The sequence below is a fragment of the Phoenix dactylifera genome, chromosome 8 (assembly GCF_009389715.1).
Source record: "Phoenix dactylifera cultivar Barhee BC4 chromosome 8, palm_55x_up_171113_PBpolish2nd_filt_p, whole genome shotgun sequence".
In the NCBI taxonomy this organism is placed as follows: Eukaryota; Viridiplantae; Streptophyta; class Magnoliopsida; order Arecales; family Arecaceae; genus Phoenix; species Phoenix dactylifera.
Window position 1 is genome coordinate 6,219,168 of NC_052399.1, and position 20,384 is coordinate 6,239,551.

General features: G+C 37.8%; 1 protein-coding gene across 4 annotated transcripts; it reads left to right on the forward strand.

Moving 5' to 3' along the window:
- On the forward strand, positions 1 to 15,106 carry LOC103721403 (protein PTST, chloroplastic). Of its 4 annotated transcripts, none has more exons than XM_026810151.2 (9): positions 1 to 356; positions 2,243 to 2,281; positions 2,699 to 3,008; positions 5,423 to 5,524; positions 8,154 to 8,222; positions 11,138 to 11,243; positions 13,947 to 14,035; positions 14,597 to 14,709; positions 14,782 to 15,106. In XM_026810151.2, exons 1-9 carry the CDS (start codon positions 37 to 39, stop codon positions 14,882 to 14,884), a joined length of 1,251 nt encoding a protein of 416 aa, XP_026665952.2. In that variant the 5' UTR covers positions 1 to 36; the 3' UTR covers positions 14,885 to 15,106. The 4 variants fall into 4 exon arrangements, with proteins under 4 accessions (XP_026665952.2, XP_017701744.3, XP_026665955.2 ...); XM_017846255.3 differs by having other exon boundaries at positions 5,435 to 5,524; XM_026810154.2 differs by having other exon boundaries at positions 132 to 356; positions 2,226 to 2,281.
- The last annotated feature ends 5,278 nt before the right edge of the window (positions 15,107 to 20,384 follow it).

Consider the following 20,384-nt stretch of genomic DNA (forward strand, 5'->3'; position numbering starts at 1 on the left):
TTCCTCCCACCCATCCGCATGATGCGGCTAAGATAGATGATGCATCAGGAGTCGTGCGCACAAATCTTGGCAGCCGATGACGTACGTCCGGCCGACGGGGCCCAGCCAGTTCGCCAGCTGCGTGCGTGTCCAGAAATTCGAGAAAGCGCGAGAAGACGGAAAGGGGTGGGGAGGCCAACTGGATACCACAAACGCGCTCGGTGGCCGCTCTCCACCTCCAAATCGGCCTGCGGATATTCCGTGGTTCATATCTCAACCCCTCCTCCCTATCAGGAAGGCACCTCGCAGTGTTGGGGTAGCCCTGACTTCATCCACTTCAAGCCCACTCCCCCCTTCTCCTCCTCTAAGCTAAAACGGTAAAATCTCTTTAACAATCATTTCTTGAAGCTTGTTGCTGGCTTCTGCATGCATTGATTATTGTCTTTGGGATAGGGTTGTATGTGTGATTGTTCTTTTGTTTTATGGGAGAAGGCTCTCCTGTTCTTGTGATGTAACCTGCGACCCCAATGTGGTTGTTGAAATGCCGAACCGCATATCGACTCACAAGGAGGCATTTTGCTATTTACTATTGTCTACGAGTATTTATTTATTTGGCTCTTAGCCGGGTCATATTTGCGTTCGCTTTGATCGAGTCTCCTAATACGGCTTTATCTCTCATTACCTATTTGACGTCGTCGGTAGTTTTACTTGGATTATTTTTTCTCGGGCAGCGACTTGGCCTATGGTGGTTGTACTTTATTACAGCTATGAATATGCCTGATGTTTACAGTACCTTGTTTAGTTTTAAATCAAGTCTGGAACTGGGGGTGCCGGCTTTCCTTATAAATCGTCTGATGTCATTGATGCTGCGGAAACAAAAAGAGGAAAAAGAAGAAATTTAAAATTAAAAACTATTCTAGTGCCGGGTCTGGTGCTTACAATACTGCATTAGTTTCATAATATGAAAGAACATTGAGAAAAGAACTTAAAAAAAATTAGAAGTAACTATTTTGTAATTAAAACAAAAAGTGAATGCAGGGGGCGCCGCGCCACCCAAGTGCCGATACTGGCCTGGCACAGATGGGCACTTAAACCCATGTCTGGCAGAGTCGCTCCACTGATATCATATTCATTTCATGATATAGAAAAAAGAGGCTTAGTAGTCTGGTTCCATGAATACTGCCATGATCATGTGGGTATGCTTAAGTTTCTTCCTTAATTAATAATATACAAACAATGTGCAATTAAGTGATTAGTATGTGTCTTGAAACTATTTCCAAAGTTGTTTTTCACTTTGGTTTGACTTATTTAAGACTATACATTGCATCAAAGGCATTCAGTACTGGCTTTTACTGTTAGGTTCTAATATCCTACAATAGCAGTGGCCAACATATGATTAACATATGTGTGTGTGTGTTATGGGTGATCATTGTAATGTTGGGAGACTAAACTTGATAATCAGTGGATTTTGGCTGTTGTCAATAGACAGAATGTTTTCTCATGGGATGAAATTAGGCATCATAAATTCTTCTTTATACAGATGAAATATTTAAGGATAAGTAAAATGACGTTGAGATCAGCAATGACATAAATTTTATCTGACTTAAGAAGCTCTTAAACAATAATCAGCAGGGTCTGACATCCCATACCCTTAAAGCACATTTATTTTGAAGCAAGTTCACCTTCCAAACATATGCTTTGCTTCAATATTCTCATGCCTTATTCTCCAAGTAAAGCTTATATGTACCATGACAATATTCTTCCTACCAAAATTTTGCATTTGAGTGCATATAGTATGCTAACATGTATAAAAAACTCATCCTTCACATTTACTGCAAGGTAAAAAAAAATCAGAGAGTAATGTATCTGCCTATTATCGATGATTTTCAAGTGGAGATTAAGAGTTATGACATGTGGCTCACATGAATTTCTTCTTTCTCTCTAAGATATGACACAATATGAGACAGGATTCTTAGCAATGAAATATATGGGCATGCGATATGCCAAAGGATTGTAGGATCATAAACAGTGTTGTTGCTACAGTAAGCTAGTCATCTTTTCATTTTTTTGTGTTGAATCAGTTTTCTTATTAAAATTTGGCTTTACTTCATGCTTGCCCATTGCTCTATATCATTTTTGGTTTAATGTGTCTTCTGAACAAATTTGTTGATTTTTATGTAAAATGCCTCCTGTATTTGTTTCAACAATAATATTATTCTGAATGTTGATTTGTGTTACTATTTCAGTTGTGTTGTTGCTGTAGGGGGTATAGCATGGCATGCTTAAAGACCAGTGTTATAAGGTAACTTCTTCAATGGTAAAAAAGATCACGGTTTTATGCTGATTTCTCTTGTGTTATTTTTTCAATTAAGCAATTCAGTTAAGATTAGATATTTGATCTTCCAGACAGAACATTACAATTAGTTAATGCAACTGAAATAGAGTTATTGGAACTGCATGTGTTGTTTCGCAGTATAATACGCTGCCTCCATTCTTAGCTATCTGCTAAAATGACGTATCTTTCGATCTTTTAAAACCAGTTTAAGATTTCTGTTCAATTACCATTGTTATCCTTTCTTATAGCTAGCATATTTATGTTGATTTATCATTTTTTTCTGCTTCTTAACTTCTTACCATCTCTTCCTGAATAATTAGATTAGTTATGTAACAATTCTACTCTATTTTGTCGTAACATGGTGGGACTTTTTTGGTGTTTAAGGAAGCTGGATTCTGGACATTGTTCTGTTATTCCAAGTTATGTCTCATCTGATGGACTATGGCCACAAAGGTTAGCTTACAAACATTGTGCTTCTGTAAGTTCTGCACAACAATGTAAGTTCATTAGTGTGATATATCCCACTCACCCACTGTTCCGGAGACATTCATCTTGGAGAGTCTTAGCTGCACCTATTAGCTTGGATGAAGAGCCTTCCTCATTGTCGGAGGGAGAGAACTTCGATGGTACCAGTGAAATTGTTTCAAAAGATGCATCTGAAATGCTCCTTCCACAAAAATTGAAGTCTGATGAGGTAATACTTCATAAATAAACTTTTACTTCTACCTATTCTCCTTCCTGCATACCAACACCTGCACTTAAATGGATATGGTTTTAACTTTTAACTATCGTATCCTTATTCTAGCTTTAACCTTCATTATTCAGCATTTCAGCTTACATTAAGCCTATAACTTAACAGGCACCTATTGGATTTATGAACAGTGCTTTTATCTCCTAATACTTTTTTTTAGCATTTAAAGTTAAGTTTTAGATATCTGTAGAACAGAAATTGGGGTAAGATCCCGTGTCAAATGATTTTATTGAGAATATGAAATGTCTTGAATGACCAATGAAACAAGAGAGGAGCTAGAATACAACATATATCCTGCAAGAAAGCTGATAGAGTGCAGGCAACAACAAATAGATGGAATGAGGGCTTTTTTTTTGTGATTATCAGAGGGCATGCGATTTAACATAGAAGATAGACTGAAGTCTGAACAGCAACTTCTCAGTTTCTAATTCATGATTCCTAGGCTTCAATGTTTCTTATGTTGATATTGGTAATGGACAATACAAAACTTCAAAACCTTCTCATTAAGAAAAAGAAAAATTTAAGCCAAGTATTGATATTGAGTTAAGGGAGTGAGACCTTGGTGACTATCTCTTCCATTGCTATATTAATTGATTATCCAGGTTAACATAATGCATAATTATCATGTTCACAATTTTTTCAGCCAGAAGTCAATTCTCCTAAAAATTAAAAAGGGCACATTGCAAAATTGTTTTTGATATTTTAAGTACTATTTTTGCTTCATAACAATTAGAAACAATCCTATAATTTATTAATAACTTCAAAAATATTTGAAATGCGGTCTTTTATAATCTATATTCATCTGTCATCCTAGTTAAATAAGTCTATTTCACTTGTAAAGGTACATTGATTATAGCCTCTTAGAATACTTTCTTCTCTCACCCTCAATAATTTCCTCTGTAGAATATCATTGCGTTAATAAAGCTCTCGATCGTAAGATCCCAAATTTATAGCCCTGTGATTTAGAGCATATTAATGGAATGGGCTGTTCTAGCAATTCAAAACTCCATCTAGAGCAATATCTTCCCCATCGAGGAAATCCCCCCATGACAGGTAGTTATAGGTTAGTCCACTCTTCTCTTTAGTTGTAATTATTTTATTTGTTCTCAGAGGCGTTACATCTTCAAATCAATTAGATTATGAATATTACTTGGGTGAATATTATTGGTTTCTCTTGTTATGTAGGTAGGCTGTTGTTACATCACATGCTAACTTCAATGAATTAGCAGTACACCATGGAAAGTGAAATTGGATCTGACAACTAACAGCATAGAAGCCTTACTGATGAGAGACAAATGAAGATGAACCCAACAGTCTAGAATAGCATGATAGGAGTAGCACCGAAAAAAATAGAGAATTTAGTTAACTGAGAAATGAAAACATGGAGCAATTTATTGATTTTTCCAAGTCTTTCTTCAAGTACTGGTACCTGAGTATTTTTTGAATGATTTTAGGTCTCATGCAGTCCTTAAAATTCTATAAGTTTTACTAGTCTTTTGGTAGCTCAAGTGGTTGGAGCATTTCTGAGAAGAAAACAAACAACATTAACAATCATCAAGTTTGAATCCTACTTTGAGAGACATGCTGATGCAACTAATAGCAGCATGCTTGCTGATGTTAGTTGCATTGATGATTGCACTTGTTTTGACTACAGTCTATTAAAGCTTCTTTGAGAAGAAAAAAAACAACATTAACAATCATCAAGTTTGAATCCTACTTTGAGAGACATGCTGATGCAACTAATAATAGCATGCTTGCTGATGTTAGTTGCATTGATGATTGCACTTGTTTTGACTACAGTCTAATAAAGCTTCTTAGTCAAACAACACTGCACAATTTCTAATGCGACTGATATATGCTATCTTTTGCTGTGAATACCTATTCATGAGCGATGCCACCCAGATCTCTTGAGAATGCTATTCAATCCTGGGCAACCAACAGTGTAGAACCATCTCTGTTAAGCTTGAGCCACTCTTTAATATGAATGAAGAAAATCAAGGAACTCATTTTTAAATAACAGGGCTGAAAATGCAGCCAAATGATCAAGTATTCTTGCCTTGATACTGGAGTTTGTAATTTAGAAGAATAACTAACGTAGATGCACTAACACATTTAATTGGGTAGTTATCACATATACGTGCTTTTGAAACTCCTCAATCTTTACTCTAGCAAGGAGTATAACTGGGCATTCTTTTACAAATGAAAGTTTCAATTAAGTTGGTTGTGGCATTCTGGCATCCAATATTGTTTTGAGATTTGACATTAACTGCCTTTACTAATTATATGTAGATTTTAAATAGCACTTTTAGGTTCTTCATAAGCATATTTATAAAATTTTATTTAATAACATATTTTAGGTTTCATTGCAGTTAAAATCACTGCTATCTGATGCTGAAAGGCAGAAACTTACAAGGAAACTCAGCGAAGCTAATCAATATAACAGATTTCTCAAACGACAGGTTTAAATGAATAATTGATTTGTTTATTATTTGATGCATTTACATCAATGCAAACCTCTGCTTTCCCAGTTTTATACTTCCAAATAATGTTTGACGTGTATGTCTAAATTCTAAACTTTCTTGTTACATGTCAGTTACTTAGATTCATAGCAAAACATCTGTAATATTTGAAATCTTAAATTTTGACTCTGAAAGTGACATTATATTTTTGTCTACATGTGTTGTTTTATGTTAGAATGCTTCTATTAGTATCTTTGTAATCATAAAAATCATGATGGAAGGCTCTTTCTACATAACAGCTGTTTCAACATAGAATGTCCAAAATACTATCCTTCCACTTCGGCAATTTTACTGTAAATTTGATCTATGACATGTTATTTAAGTTTAAATTCCTTGGTATGGTTTAGTTTCCTTGCAAATGTGATTCAACTCTGTTCCCTCCAATTAGCATTCCATGATCAAAACACTGGTTTGATTCTACATTTTGAATATAAACAACATATTCTGCCCCTTAGGCTGTTCTTACATTGTAGGGCCAAAAGTTTCTTAAAAAGAACTTACACTATTGAGGCGTAAGATTTTGACTTGATGCAAATTTTTAATCAGGGCATTCAACTACATATATATACTTAAAAGAGTAAAACCATATGAGCAGAACATTGGACTGTGTTTTCATGCATAGAACCTTGTTTGAACTATATGACTTAGTGTGAAGAAATCAATGCTATCTGATTACCTATCAAAATTATGAGCTGTGATTATGCTTGAGAATGCAGCACAACCATCGATGTGTAGCATGAACTTTGGGAAACCATTACGGTGATGGATTGAAGAATGCAAGAAGGCGGCAAGGTGTATATTTGCTGCCTCTGGAAAGTGTTGGTCCTCTTGGACATTAGACTCTGGGTACCCATCAATGTCCCTCCACTTTCTTTGCCATCCAAATAATCATAATGTCTCGGTTAGTTTGGAAAATGATTTTTCTAACCTCAAAATCTCTATTTTTGGTGGGAAACTTGAAGAGCTAGGTGCCTATTTCGGAAAGCCATGGAAACAAAGCTATCCTAGGTTTATAGGCCAAATGTAAAGGGGAGAGAATGAGTCCTTTTTTGCTTCCTAGTTTTAACTCCCTTTATTTTCATCTTCTTTGACCTCTTTAATGAGAATTGTTGATTTCTGACTAATCTTAGGAATTAGGGAGCTTTATGCCACTTTTCTCTGGATTCTGAGTCTACATGAAGTAGACACTTCCCCTTCCATTGTCTTATTAACTGAGGCTCCATTTATGGAGGGTCTTCGAGGCTGCAATCTGTCTCCTCCTCTCAAAGCTGGCCATTTCAATTTTGGTTGGCAAGAATCCTAATCTAGTTATTTGCGCCTAATCACTTAATGGGTCTTCTTTTGTTGACATCATTATGCATCTGTAATGCACTCTATATGAGTCCCTTTCTTCTCTGACTATTCCATTTTTTTCCTTTTCTCTTCCTTTATCTCTTCAATTCCCTTTTTCCCCCCTGTTCTACATGACTAGTAGTGCTTGACATGCCAGTTGAAAGATGTACTGGGTGATCAGAAATATTAGCTTTCTTGGACAACAGTCCCCTAAGACCTTGATTACATGTTGCTGTTATTTCACTGTACTTAGTATGTAGTTAATGGTTCTTTAGAGAACTTACATCAAGTGCTTACTGAAAAATTTGCAACTGTTTATCGGTTTGCTCCTCATGCAAACCTAGTGGGGCCTTGAGTCTTCTTTTAAATAACTTAATTTATTTTCTGTTGGAATATGTTGTTTGCACCTAAGTTGATTGAACTAGAGTTGCTGTAGGGGTGAACTTGTGCTCTGGAGTGGCAAAGCAGTACCTGAGAAAAAAAAAGGACTTTTTTTGGGGTGGTGGGGTGGGGGGTGGGCTCAAAAAGCATGCATATAAAAAGTAACTTCTAGACAAAGAATATTTAAGATCTGCTTATTTGGCGGTCAAGTTTTCTTTATAATTCAAATGAGACATAATTCATTGAGTGGGATAATTACAAGACAAGAATTAGCTTGATAACAATTAAACTAGTTTCCTTTTGGTATCTATCATTGGCATATTAGATTTTTGGTCCAAAGGGAGATTATAAGAGTCAAATAGAGGGTAGAAGTGGGAGCAAGATCTCAAAATGTTTTTGTCATTCCCAATAAAAACTTTGAGCTACTAAGATTTGTGCCATCGTTATTCACTTATTTCGGTCAAAGACTATTCTAGTTAAGTTTGATCCAAAACTTGTTTGGAAAGTTAGATTACATTTATTTTCCTTTTTGGAATTTTTGTTCCTATGAATGAACATCTTAATTGCCAAAATAAGGTGCTGCTATAGTTGTGGCTATAGAATCTATTCTGTCGTTATTCACATGAGTTGGTAGTTAAGATTCATAAACTGCAAGTATATTTCTTGTTGGTTGATTTTAAGTTGGCCTATTACAACCACATGCCAAAAGTGATCTCTTTTGTCCTATCTTGATGTAAAACCAGTACTTTCTAATTCATTGTGCACTACTGTATAAAAGATTAACTACCCAAGGTGCTTCTTTAGTGTTTTACCTTGATGGACACCTTAATAACTGCAATGTCTTCATATGCTACAGTCGCAAATAAAAGAGGATGCACTGGTCAAGTTCAAAAGTGAACTTGCTGTCTTGGAACTTGAACTTCAGGCTAGTACTTCTATTACTCTTTCAAGCTAGTATTTTGATATTTTCCAAGCATATTTCTTATCCTGCTGCTTCTAGCATTCTCTGAATGAGCTCTTGTGATCTTGTCAAGGGTTTTTTTTTTAAACGAAACACAACCATTATTATTGTTATTATTTTGAACGAAACACAACCATTATTTTGATCCACTTTAGGATGTTGTTCTTGCAGGTATCATCCATAGCAATAGCAATTGTTTTTGTGCATTCAAAATAGAGGCCTTGCATTAGATGTAGTGGTTCCTGTGTCAGTTGGCCATTTAAGGTCCATTCTCAATGTTTGCATGATATGCTTTATTTATACATTTTTTGTGTTTTGCTGATCACATTTATTTTGCAATTGTCTAACATTGTCAAGTATCAAATATTTCTAGATGCTAAGTCTTAGGATATTTTCCTTCTCCTCGAAGTCATATATATACAAAAAATATTTCCATGGTAATATGGTTAATCCTTTTCGACAAATCTGGTAAACACTGATGTTATTATTATGGGCCATGATGTATCCCATGAAGAAGCAATATATTGGAGGCAGAATAGTTAATTATGGAAGCTTGAAAATCTAGTAATCACCAAACAGAATTCTGTTTGACAAGTTGTTGCTTGTTCTCAATGCATAGGTATTTTTAGTATGAGATGATGATGAAGTAAAAGGTGGTTGGACTATAAAGTGTGCACAAAGAGAGTGATAAACCCATTTCAAATCCATTCAGTCTAGGTCTGTTTCAGCAATGAGTCCATGTTTTCATAGAAGAACCCTTGTATGGTTTGGAGAAAACAGATTGGCCCAAACCTAAAGCAACAGAACAGTGTGATAAGCTACAACCATAAGATGATATGTGTTGATGACGCTGGATATAGGCAAGTACTTGTTACACATCCTATCTCATCCTATCTATTGGATTGGTAATCCTGTAGATGGCAGGTACAGTACAACATGACATGATGAGGATTTGCATTATAAACCCTGACCTTGACAACCTTTAGTGCATCTATGAGATGGCAGTTAGAATTGTAACAACTACTTGTGGAGATAATAGGCTCTAGTAGTGGGCCTTTACTAGAGGCAAACTTGTTGCCTCACCTATTCATACCTGCTAAAAATGAATCAGCATCTGAAATTTAGTGAAGAACAGGGAACTGGTGAAATAAAAAAAAAGAGAAATGAAAGTGTTGAATGTAATTGGAAATAAAGACCAAGAAGTCCCCTAAGCAAAAGATTTCAAAAATCATGACTAACCTCTGTTTTCCTCTTCTCTCTCATTTTTTAATTACATGTGATGGTTTCCTTAGTACCTTACTTCTGTAATACTGACAAATGGATTTTTTTTGGTTGTTGGGGGAGAGGGGGGTGGTGGAGAGAGAGGGGGGGTGGGGGTGTTGAGAATGTTCATATACAACTGTAGCAACATTGATGAAGTGGAGGTGCACCTTTTTCCCTAGAATGCAAATGGTAAAGTCAATCAAAATAAGATAACACTAGATATTCAGAACATGGCTACAAGATGAGTGATGCAATGGCAGGTATGCTGAGGTGAATATTGGCAGAGTATAAAGGTTAGAGTTATAAATAGGTGTAAAAGAACATTGAATTATAGCACCTGTAGAAGCAAATCATGGGAGAGCCATTCATGTGGTATGGCCATGTAGGCATTCACTCCAATCTTGTAAGACAATTCCTGTGAGGAGATCATCACAAATTAAGGTTAGGTTTCAGGACGAGGACAAGCAAAGAAGTTATTGGTCGTGCTAAAGGCTTCTAGCTCAAAAATTTAGGCATTGTGTGCATTGCCATGCTGACATTTGGCACATGCCAGAATGCCGTGGGCATGGTTCCAGTTGTACTGGCATGGTTTGGCATGCGTAGGCATGGGCATTCTTTTTAAATTAGGGTAACTTTAACTTCTTTACAGTGTTGCTAAGAGTTTTTCTTGCATTAAAATGATAATTTAAAACTGTATATAGTGTCATATAATCTGAAATAAAAGGATGTACTTTTTCCAGAAACGAATAAAATCATGTATTTGTTGAATATTGTGCAGGGTATCATTTAAGCCAGCATGACATCCTAAGGATAGTGTAGCTATGTTAGAACTACATATAAAAATAGTATAACAATATTAAAACTATTGTGTACATATATTTCTAGCTAAATTGCTCCAGTATAACTGTTGTATAAAATTATCACTATAGTATAGCGTGAAAATAAATACCCTCTCAGTTCTCGACAGCCAACAAACAGCCTCCTACTCCCTTTCCAAGGCAACAAAATGGTGAAAACCAAAAAAGAAAAAGAAAAAGAAACTTTTCAGTTTGATAGAGGTTGGTATTGAGCCATGGAAACCATATCGAGTTGGCAAGCGACGCTACACCATGTGCCAAAGAAGCATGCCCCATTCTGGCCATGGCATGGAATAACATATGCTCTTGGTGGTACAGATTGGAAAGATGGGCACTTAAAACCTTGACCCAATTGGCCTTTGAAAACCAGTGGTGAAGTAGGATCTATCTATTGAAGATAAGACATGTTCTTTTATGTAAAGGTGATTTCTAACTTTAAGCCATAGGCAATGTAGGATTGACAAAATTATGGTTCCTACATTTGTATACTACATCCGAGTGACATCATACATAATCATCAGCATCCCTGCAGTAAAGATAGAACCATTAACAAATTTTAGGAGAAGCTGCTTGTCAATAATCTAAAATGGACCCCATGGTGAGGTTACAGTTTACCAATTGCTGGTTCACAATTCAGCATTCTAAAACACCTAATATTTCTCAATAGTGCATGTGCATGTAGTGTAATATCAGTTGTTATCATAATAAGTAAAGCTCCTACACTTGATGATTTATCAGTAGCATACTTTCTATTGATAGGCTTTGGTCGGCCTGGCAGAAGAGGTAGCTAATTCTGGAGTCCAACTTGGTTCGAGAAAGATTAATGGAAAATATATCCAATCCCATCTTCTCTCTAGATTGGAAGGTAATTTTTATTCTCCATGCACATGGATTTACGTTGTGGTTCTACTTCTGTTTGTGTATTGTTGTCTATTTTTTTATACAACTGGATTTCTGTGTAAGAATGGATTGAGAAAGATTAGCTGGTTCATCCCACCAGTATGGACTTTATAATTATATTAATTTCTTAATAAGTTGAGGACCTAACAGAAAAAAAATGAAAGGAAGAGGTTATATAGGCATTAGACATGTTAGATACATGAGGTCATACTCGAAATCTTAACTTTGAGGATTAGTGCGATTCTTGAATATGTTAGCTCCTTGCCAAGAAGAACTTGTAACCTATATGGCAAGAAGATACATACATATTGTGTATTGAAAAGAAAGATGTAGCATCATAATGTCAGGAAGATAGTATCAGGAAGATCATTTTGGGAATTAATGCAAAAATGCAAAGGTGAGAACACCACAAGTGGGGAAAATAGCAAGTTAACAAGATGTACAATAATATATCATATAGATACAGACCTTTAACACCTACTATCAAACTCATTATGGGTCACACATTGAGAGTTGGCCGAGTGCCAGATAGTAGGAGACTTGATGAGAAAGTCCACAATCTAAAGTCCAGAATGTAGATGCTGCAAAGCGAGCATGTGAGCAGTGTAATGTAGATGAAACTACTAGTAGTCAGTCTTGGTATGCTTGGTCTGCTTGTGAAACACTGGTTGGTTGGGGATCTGAATAGCTTTCCAGCTATTGAAATGGGGGGCTGTGAATTGATAATCACCACCATGTCAATAAGATATCATGGCTAGACAATCTCAACAATGATGTCAACCATAGTAGTAGTGCTCTGCCTAAATTAACACAATTTCCTTTATCTTGGCTTGCTTAGGAGTTAAGAGTCAGCATTAAAGATGCAATAGCCTGTGGGCATGACATTCTGTAACATCATTGTTCTCAAAACTGAAATGAAACAGGAGGGAGTCATGCACATATGGTAGTGTTTTGTTGACAATAAAGGATCCAAAAGCTGAAGAATGATGAATGGTAGGAGCAGCAAACTGGCTAACCATGTGCACTGCATAGGCAATACCAGGCTGCAATATTATAAGTCAAAACAAGGCTATCGGCAGGATGCCAATAATTGGTGATGCCAGTCAATCCTCACCATCTTTAGGCTGAAACTTCTAATGAAGCTCAATGGGGGTGGGTGTAAACCTAACACAGTCAAGCTTGGATAAGTGATGGGATTGACGACATACTTCTAAATAACAGATAGCCATAGGAATGCCTCATGACTAAGAAAATCAGTAACATGCCCAAGAGCCTTCATCTTATAATGGTCTTAAAGATGCTGCCTGACAAACTAAAACTGAGAATCATGTCATTCAAATAAAGAAGTATATTACAACCTTGAGAAAAAATAGAAATGAACATACGTATGTGAGTGAAACTAGTTAGCAATTTAGCATAGCCGCTTGCAATTAATTCATGTAATGAAGCCATTCATGCCTATGTTCAGCACCAATCATCTGCCTGCCAGTACTATTTTACACATGACTAAAATTATAAAGTGTTACATTGCACTTGGTTGATAGACAAAATTCTCAGAACAAGTTTAGGAACCGAAGAATGAAAGCAAGAAAAAAAGCAGCTAGATGGATTAGATTATGGGGCTAAGAGTGCTACTATGATGTAGGTATGAAAACTTCATCTATAAAGAACTAGAGAGGAGATATTTTGGAAAAGTATTAGGAATCTATATGTTATGCAGATGATCACCCAAAGAACTCACTAATGCATAGAGGAACAAGTTGTGGGCGTAAGAGTAGGAATGGCACATTGATGTCGATGGTTAAGGCAGATCGATCTGATCTATCAACTGGGACTCATGTATAGTTTTTTGTATGATGTTCATTGCCCTCAGTGTAGAAAGATCCATGCCAACAATTTAACCCCACATGTAACAGCATCATGCAGATACAAAAAATATTTGGTCCCCATGATCCCATCTAGTTTCACATCAACACTGTCAACAAGCTCCACTCTGGTTATGAAGTGCGAGAGGCAAAATAGGCCAAAAGATGAGCAAAATAAGAAAAACAAAAGGATATGTGGAAATAGATGGAGAAAGAAGAGATAGGAGTAATGGGATATATTGAATAGTGAAAAAGGAGAATGGAAAGGCTCCTCTTGTGCACAGGAGGAGAATCTTCGTCGACACAGTTCTGCATTACTCATGAATGTACTGGAGCAGATTTGGTGGAAAGCAGGAGTGAGAAATACAGCAGAAATAAATCTCATTTGGGCGATAGCCCACATATTTACATAAATACAGGGAGGTTACTCATTTGATGAAAATAACACAGATGAATAAACAGGATATCTCCAAAATAATGATTTTTTTGTTTTGTAGGTAGTTTAGATGTACATTGTATCCAGTGGTTCGAATCTTCATTTTGGAATCCCCATCTTCAAATTTCACTTGACCGAATTTCATCTCAAATCTGCTTGACCTTGTTGTAGTCTCTTTCTCTTTCTCAAACACGCATACACCTATATACAGGCAAACACACACAGAAAGATATACACGTGATAGAAGTATATGCATATTTATATACATTTAGACACAAGCACATATACCTTTCATAGCTTGAGTTACTCCTTTTTTTTCATTTGGCTTTATCAATTTTTGACCATTTATTTTTCCTTTCACATGTAGCTGTCCATGAAAAAGTAAAGGAACAGATAAAGGATGTTGATTTGTTGAAGTTTGAGGAAATTACCTTGTTCTGGATTGGCATGGCTGAGGTATATTTTTTATAAAAAAGAGCAAAATTCATAACAACTGAGAAAGAATGCACTTATTTTACTTTATTGCATGATCTTGTAGTCGGGTATGAGTCCTTTAGCAGTTGGTCTTGTTGATGTAATTTTGAACTCCCATAAAATACAGATTGCAAAACTGTGCAAATTAAACCAATTCATGGGACAATTCCATATAAAATAAATGTGTGAACAACCTCTTTGCATCGGAATCTCTTAAACTTTCTTCTCCATGCATCCCTTTTTCCCTTTGCGCATTTCTTAGTGATGACTTGTTTGAAAACCTGCAAAATCTCATATGCACACACATCAGCAAATTGTGGCATCGGAATTCATAGAACTGCAAGCCTTTAAGCCTAGTTCACTCTAGTGCAGGATGCAAATCATGGGTCTGATTTGCCAGTAGATGCAAATTGTGAACAGCAAAACTAGAAGTCAGACAAATTAACTAGTGAATAAGACATGTAGTACTGCAGTTGACAGAAAGAAACGTATATTCTCTTTATAATTAATTGTTATTTCAATTACTTTCCTTTGGACTACCAGAGTGTGCAAGTAATGGGCTCGTTCGATGGTTGGACTCAAGGAGAGGAGATGTCACCAGAATATTCTGGTGATTATGCCAGATTTTCCACTACCCTGAAACTTAGACCTGGCAGGTACATGATGCTGGTAGACTGTTATAACCCATGATGAGTGCTCTTTAACACACTCTTCTCTTTGGAATGAAGGTACGAGATCAAGTTCTTGGTGAACGGAGAGTGGCAGTTATCACCAGAACTTCCAACAGTTGGTGAGGGTATGATGCAAAACAATTTGTTAGTTGTGGAATAAGTGCAATGTTGGTACAAAATTACCAAATAATCCTCAATTTTGCATGTACCATGGAAGGGCTGTTGGTAAAAAGCACATCAGGTGAGTGCTAAGTCATATTGTTCCCATGCTGTAAATATACTGCTAGGATCATGTCACGTATTACCAGATATGCAGTGAATCTGTACTTCAAATTTACTATGGACTTTGATGCTATAAATGTGTGTTTTTTTCCTCCCTCCATTCATCATATCCTTAATGACACTCTCCTTCCTTTTCCTCGACATTAAGATAATGGGCTCATTTCAATTGCCCTCCAGATTATTTGGGCAAGCAAGCCAGAATTGTATTATTCATTCATAGACCAGTGATTTCAGGTACTTATCTATAGAAAAGCTAAATGATATTTGTCGGTTCCAACATTGTTGAATGTCTCTACGCAAGTGTCAAGGTTATTTGCAGGATATATCAAGGTTTTTTTGTTTTTTTTTGCCCTTCTTCGAGGTTTCTTTACGCAAAAACTTTTGGTTAGAAACGAAAGGGGGCTTCTGAAATTGGCAACCTCATCGGCCTCGCAGAAGACATGCAAGAGGTGCGAGAGAATCCCCTGTAATTGGCCACTGTGAGGGTGAGCAAGCAACCCATAAGTTGAGTCTAACCATGCGACTTGAGGCAGGCGTGGGGACACTGCATCTGTACTTTATTGCACTCCTGAAAGGTGCGTTAACTGCAGTCCGCTCACTAGCTACGATCTTTGTGTGGCTGCTTCATATTGGTGTGTGAAATTTTAACTAGAACCACCTCACTGGAAACTAATGGGCAATGTTCACGGTTTGCACTCCCTATGGCGAATGGCAATCGATGGCAAACTAGCATCTTTATGTCTTTTAACATCTTGGGGAAACTTGATGGCCGGACAAAATGCTGTTTGCTATCAGCTTTGCGTCGTAGTTCCTCGCTTTTTATCGAAGAAAACAAAGGAACTTTTTTCGTCAACGCTGGGGCAGCCTGCAACAAGTTCTCATGGCTACTTGAGCACTACTACGGCACGACATGCGCTGGTGGCTACTGGCTAGGCATCTTTTCGGACGTCAATGTTACGAAACTGGAGCGACTTGTATCATGTTTTGCTCTCTAGCCGTCCTACCACGTAAGCAACTTCAGTTCTTTCAGCGATATCTTTTTCCTCGCAAAAAGCTAAGAACCAGCGCCTACCACTGCTTTGGGTGGTTGTTTAATTCTGCCAACTTGTTTGAAAATATATGCAATACCTTGATGGCATACCTTACATTTAAGCATTTTTGTGTTTCAAGTTTCCAGAGGACTCTTGAAATGTAATGCTTGCTGATATAATATGGGGGGGGGGGGGGGGGGGGGGGGGGGGGGGGGGGGGGGGGGTGGTTCGCCTCGACCAAGCTCGGGGTGCCTATGCCCCGACCCTTGAACTTGGGGCGCTCCACCGAGCACACCTCGAAATCCGGAAAGCCGAGCTACTCCCAGCACCCGTCAAGCCGACCTCGTCAAACGCATGGCGCGACCTTTTAACGAGCTCGGCCTCGCCAATGACCGCACCCTTGTGCGCGCCTATGTCCATCTGCGTGGCCGTACTTTGCAAAACTACCATATCACGTCTCCATATCCAATCTTCAACAGTCAGACGACATCTTAACCACTCCGGCCATATCCTGCCGTGACTGTCAACACCCTACCGTTCTCAAGAACGGGCAGTACTACACGCCACTAGCCAACCTAAACGGCTCAGAGCCACACCTCCTCATGATGAGGACTGACAGTGCCTCTGCCACCTGAGTCACTCCACCGAAACTATAAATAGCTTAGTCAGGTAACTTCAAAGGGACTTTTTAGGCTGGACCAAATCTATCCCACTCTAACTTGATCGTCGGAGGGCTTTCACCGGAAACACCGGTGAGGTTTTGTACAAATCTGCGGCCGTCGCACAGGAGGTGGCTCCCGTCTTCTCCTTCCAATCACCAGCGGCTCCTTCAACTCCACCGGCGTGGTCACCCTTAGGCCAAATTTGAACCACAACAATAGCCTTTGTTACTTGTAAGTCAAATTAGCATGAAATCATGGGTATTAACAGTAAAGATGTTATTTCACAAACAATTTATCGATTATTAGATATCTTTTTTTTATTCTTTTTGTATATTTAAAAGGTATTGGCATTAAAATTATCTTCCATCTATAACGCATTGCCATTTTCAAATTAACCAATTAAATCGTTAAGTGATAACACTTGGGAAATCGGTTCCCAGTGCCGAGCTGAGAGCTGTATGGAAGGGCCTTCGATATACACGGCGAGTGTTGCAGACTCGCTCCATTATTATGGAAGGCGACTCGGCCACTATTATAGGATGGATCCAGGAGGGTTCGAGGGTGTCGGGGTGGGACCATCCCCTACTCCAAGATATTTGGGCCATGGGTAGAGATGGGGACGCGTTCCTGGCCAGGCATGTTTATAGGGAGAGGCTAATGGGGCCGCTGATTGCCACCAAGGTGGTAGCCTAGTGGTACTGGGCAGCAATTCTAACCATAAGGTCCCAAGTTCGAATCGCTGCGGCGACGATTAAATTGTGGACCGAAGCTCATTACTTTGGCCACTGCTTGGAGTTGTGGTGTAGGACCGCTCTTGAACCGCTAGTAGCCGGGGTGGTGCCGAGTGTGACGTACTCATACGTGGGACTTGAGCCAGAGCTCAGAGGAGTAGCTGAGCCGGGCCTACGGGTGGGGAGGGTATGAGTAAAACCGGTCGGGGTGCCCAACACACGGCCATTTCTGCCCGCATCAAACATTCTCCTGGCGGGGCGGGGGCCCGGTGGGGGCTGCTACGCGAGGGTGGGCTTGTCCCTTCCTCCCCCCTACCCCTTTTCTTTAGCAAAAAAAAAAAAAAAAAAAAAAAAATCTTGAGAAATCGCAGATCTCTTTAAATCATATTCAAATTCATAGTTCACTCCACAAAAGCGCCCATAAATCGTTCAGTGAAAGCTAAGGAATTCAAAGACCCTAATCTTAACTCGAGAGGAATTTTGCTGGAGACGCAGCAGGTGGGCCGGGAAACTTTTAATTCGACCTCTCTACTGGTTGCTGTGATAACATTCGGGAAAAACAAGGACATCATCTAGAGACCAATTATAAGGATAGCCAGGGATGGATTTCTGATACCTGGTGATGCATTATATTCCAGGCAGCATTTGATCTGATACATCAAAATGGTGGCCTCGCATTTCTCTACAGGAGAATTCGGGATCTGGCAGGTGTCAGCTCAAGATTTTGAAGGCTTTTGCAGCATAATACCATTGGTACATAGGGAGGCTAATGATTTTTATATCTGGTTAGGAAGTCAGGCATTCTGTTTCTCTGCACTAGTTGAAAAAAAAAAACAAAAAAACAAAAGAGTCTGGAAATATTGGACGCAGACTTAAATTTAAGAGTCTCAGCTCAATTACAATAACGACATTAGCTCAAGCACCTAATAAGACTAAATACTGGTCTTCAGAAACGAATGAATTTGTATGGATTTTGAATTCTTATGAAATGTGAAACTTGTTCCTGTAAAATAGTTAGGCATTCCCATAATTGTATTTGCATGCACTTCAATTCTCATGAAGTGAAAGGAACTGATGGGCTGCCTCATCTTTGTTCTCAAATAAAATAAGATACGAGTCTTCAGACTTCAGAGCAACCACATGATAATGCTAAGAATAACCAGAACACTTCCACTGATAAACAGAATTTTCATCATCAATAATATATTCTAATCAGGAGTCATAACCGTATGGAAACCCGTACTAGCATAAACTTAACTAACAAGTATCTTGGGATGGATTGCATCTGTTCTGGAATTTGGTCGGCAGATAAGATATGAACATTATGTTGCCTATGTTGCTTATTCTTCCTATAGGAATTATGGGTTCTGGCTAACTGTGCCTTTCATATTGTTACTCATTTATCCAAACATCTCCAATTTATTTGTATATGACTTTCTCCCTCCTACGTCCTACAAAGAATAAACCACATACAAAAGACAGCAAGATTCAGATGTCATACCCAACATCAAAACATAAATCTGATGCTCAATGCATCCATAATCATGCAAATGCCTTCCCAGATGCTCGATATGATATTAGTACTTCACTACTCCAGGTCCTACTGCTCTACAAATGCGATAACCATTGAAATTCAAAAGATCCAGGAACAACGAATACTTTGACACAACTTCAAACCAAGCACAATGATGTATCTAAATGTTTCCACATTTAAAAGCAGATATGTAATAAGCAAAACCTATGGTTATTTTCCATTTTGTCATGTCAAAACCTATATGTGCCTGGGGACACATCTAACAACATTACGGATACCTTCAAGCAAGCAAATAGAAATTCACTGGTGGATCAAACGATATTTGTGACCTTGACACAGTATGCATGATACAGTAAAGAGAACCAAGCTGATACTTTGCCTGGTCTAGTTATCATAATTACATATATATAGTTTCCATTTTTAGCAAAAGATTTACAAAATAATGTGCATGGTCACTTATCATATTCCTAGAAATCACCCATGATAATGTGACACTAGGAGATTTGCACAATAAATATAAAAAGCCATGTAGAAAATTAGTTAGGAGAAAAACATAAGCACCACACCTTTTCCAAGCCACCAAATGCCTAAGGTTATCTAATGATGTATTATTTTCATTCTTCAAAAATTTTATGTGCTTGCCTTCCAACAGTTAAGTTTCACCATCCTCCAAAAATGTTCAACTTATCTTTCTTTCCTCATCGTGCCCATCAATTTTATGATTCTCTGACAGGGTTTAATGTGAACCATATCCGTATAAGAAGATGACCAAACTGATAACAACCATCACAGATGTCATGATAATGCTGATGCAGATAAGCATTCACCAAGTCATATTAGAATTTCTTCTCTTTGGTACAGCATGATATCAAAGTTTTGAATATCAACAGAATCATCTTGCCATGATTGGAAAATTATTCTAGGTAGTTGGAAAAGCCCTTAGGGGATCCTTTTCTGTGTGACAAGTAGCTGATCAACATCATCATGGAACCGTGTTTTTATAAATTCCAAGCTTTCATCATTCCACAAACTTCTCATTTTATGAAACATGCAACTACCACTTTGGCCTATCTGATTCGTTACAACATATTTGATGGAATACCCTCCCTTGACTATGAGATATAAGTTTCCAGATTGTATTTGAAGCCACCAACTATCTTAGATGAGATGTTCTCCCCTGTATTACTGAATACTGGGGCTAATCTGAAACACCCTAATTCTTTATTATAGGCTAATGCCGCTAATCTGAAGCAATCTAACTCTTTATTATAGTCATTATTAACTATTCAAAAAAACATCCTCATCTTTTATAATCACATTTTCTCTTAAGCCCTTACTTTGCTAACATGCACTCTTTAGCGTGTGGCGCTCTTATGTAAATGATTTGGTGCCTTTTTATAATCTCAAATTTTTGAATTTT

What these genes read in the sequence shown, in the direction of transcription:
- LOC103721403 (XM_026810151.2), top strand. Translation starts at nt 37, where the DNA reads ATGATGCATCAGGAGTCGTGCGCACAAATCTTGGCAGCCGATGACGTA. An exon ending in TCCTCCTCTAAGCTAAAACG is followed by an intron (nt 357 to 2,242) that starts GTAAAATCTCTT and finishes TTGTTGCTGTAG; the next exon opens with GGGGTATAGCATGGCATGCT. An exon ending in AAAAATTGAAGTCTGATGAG is followed by an intron (nt 3,009 to 5,422) that starts GTAATACTTCAT and finishes AACATATTTTAG; the next exon opens with GTTTCATTGCAGTTAAAATC.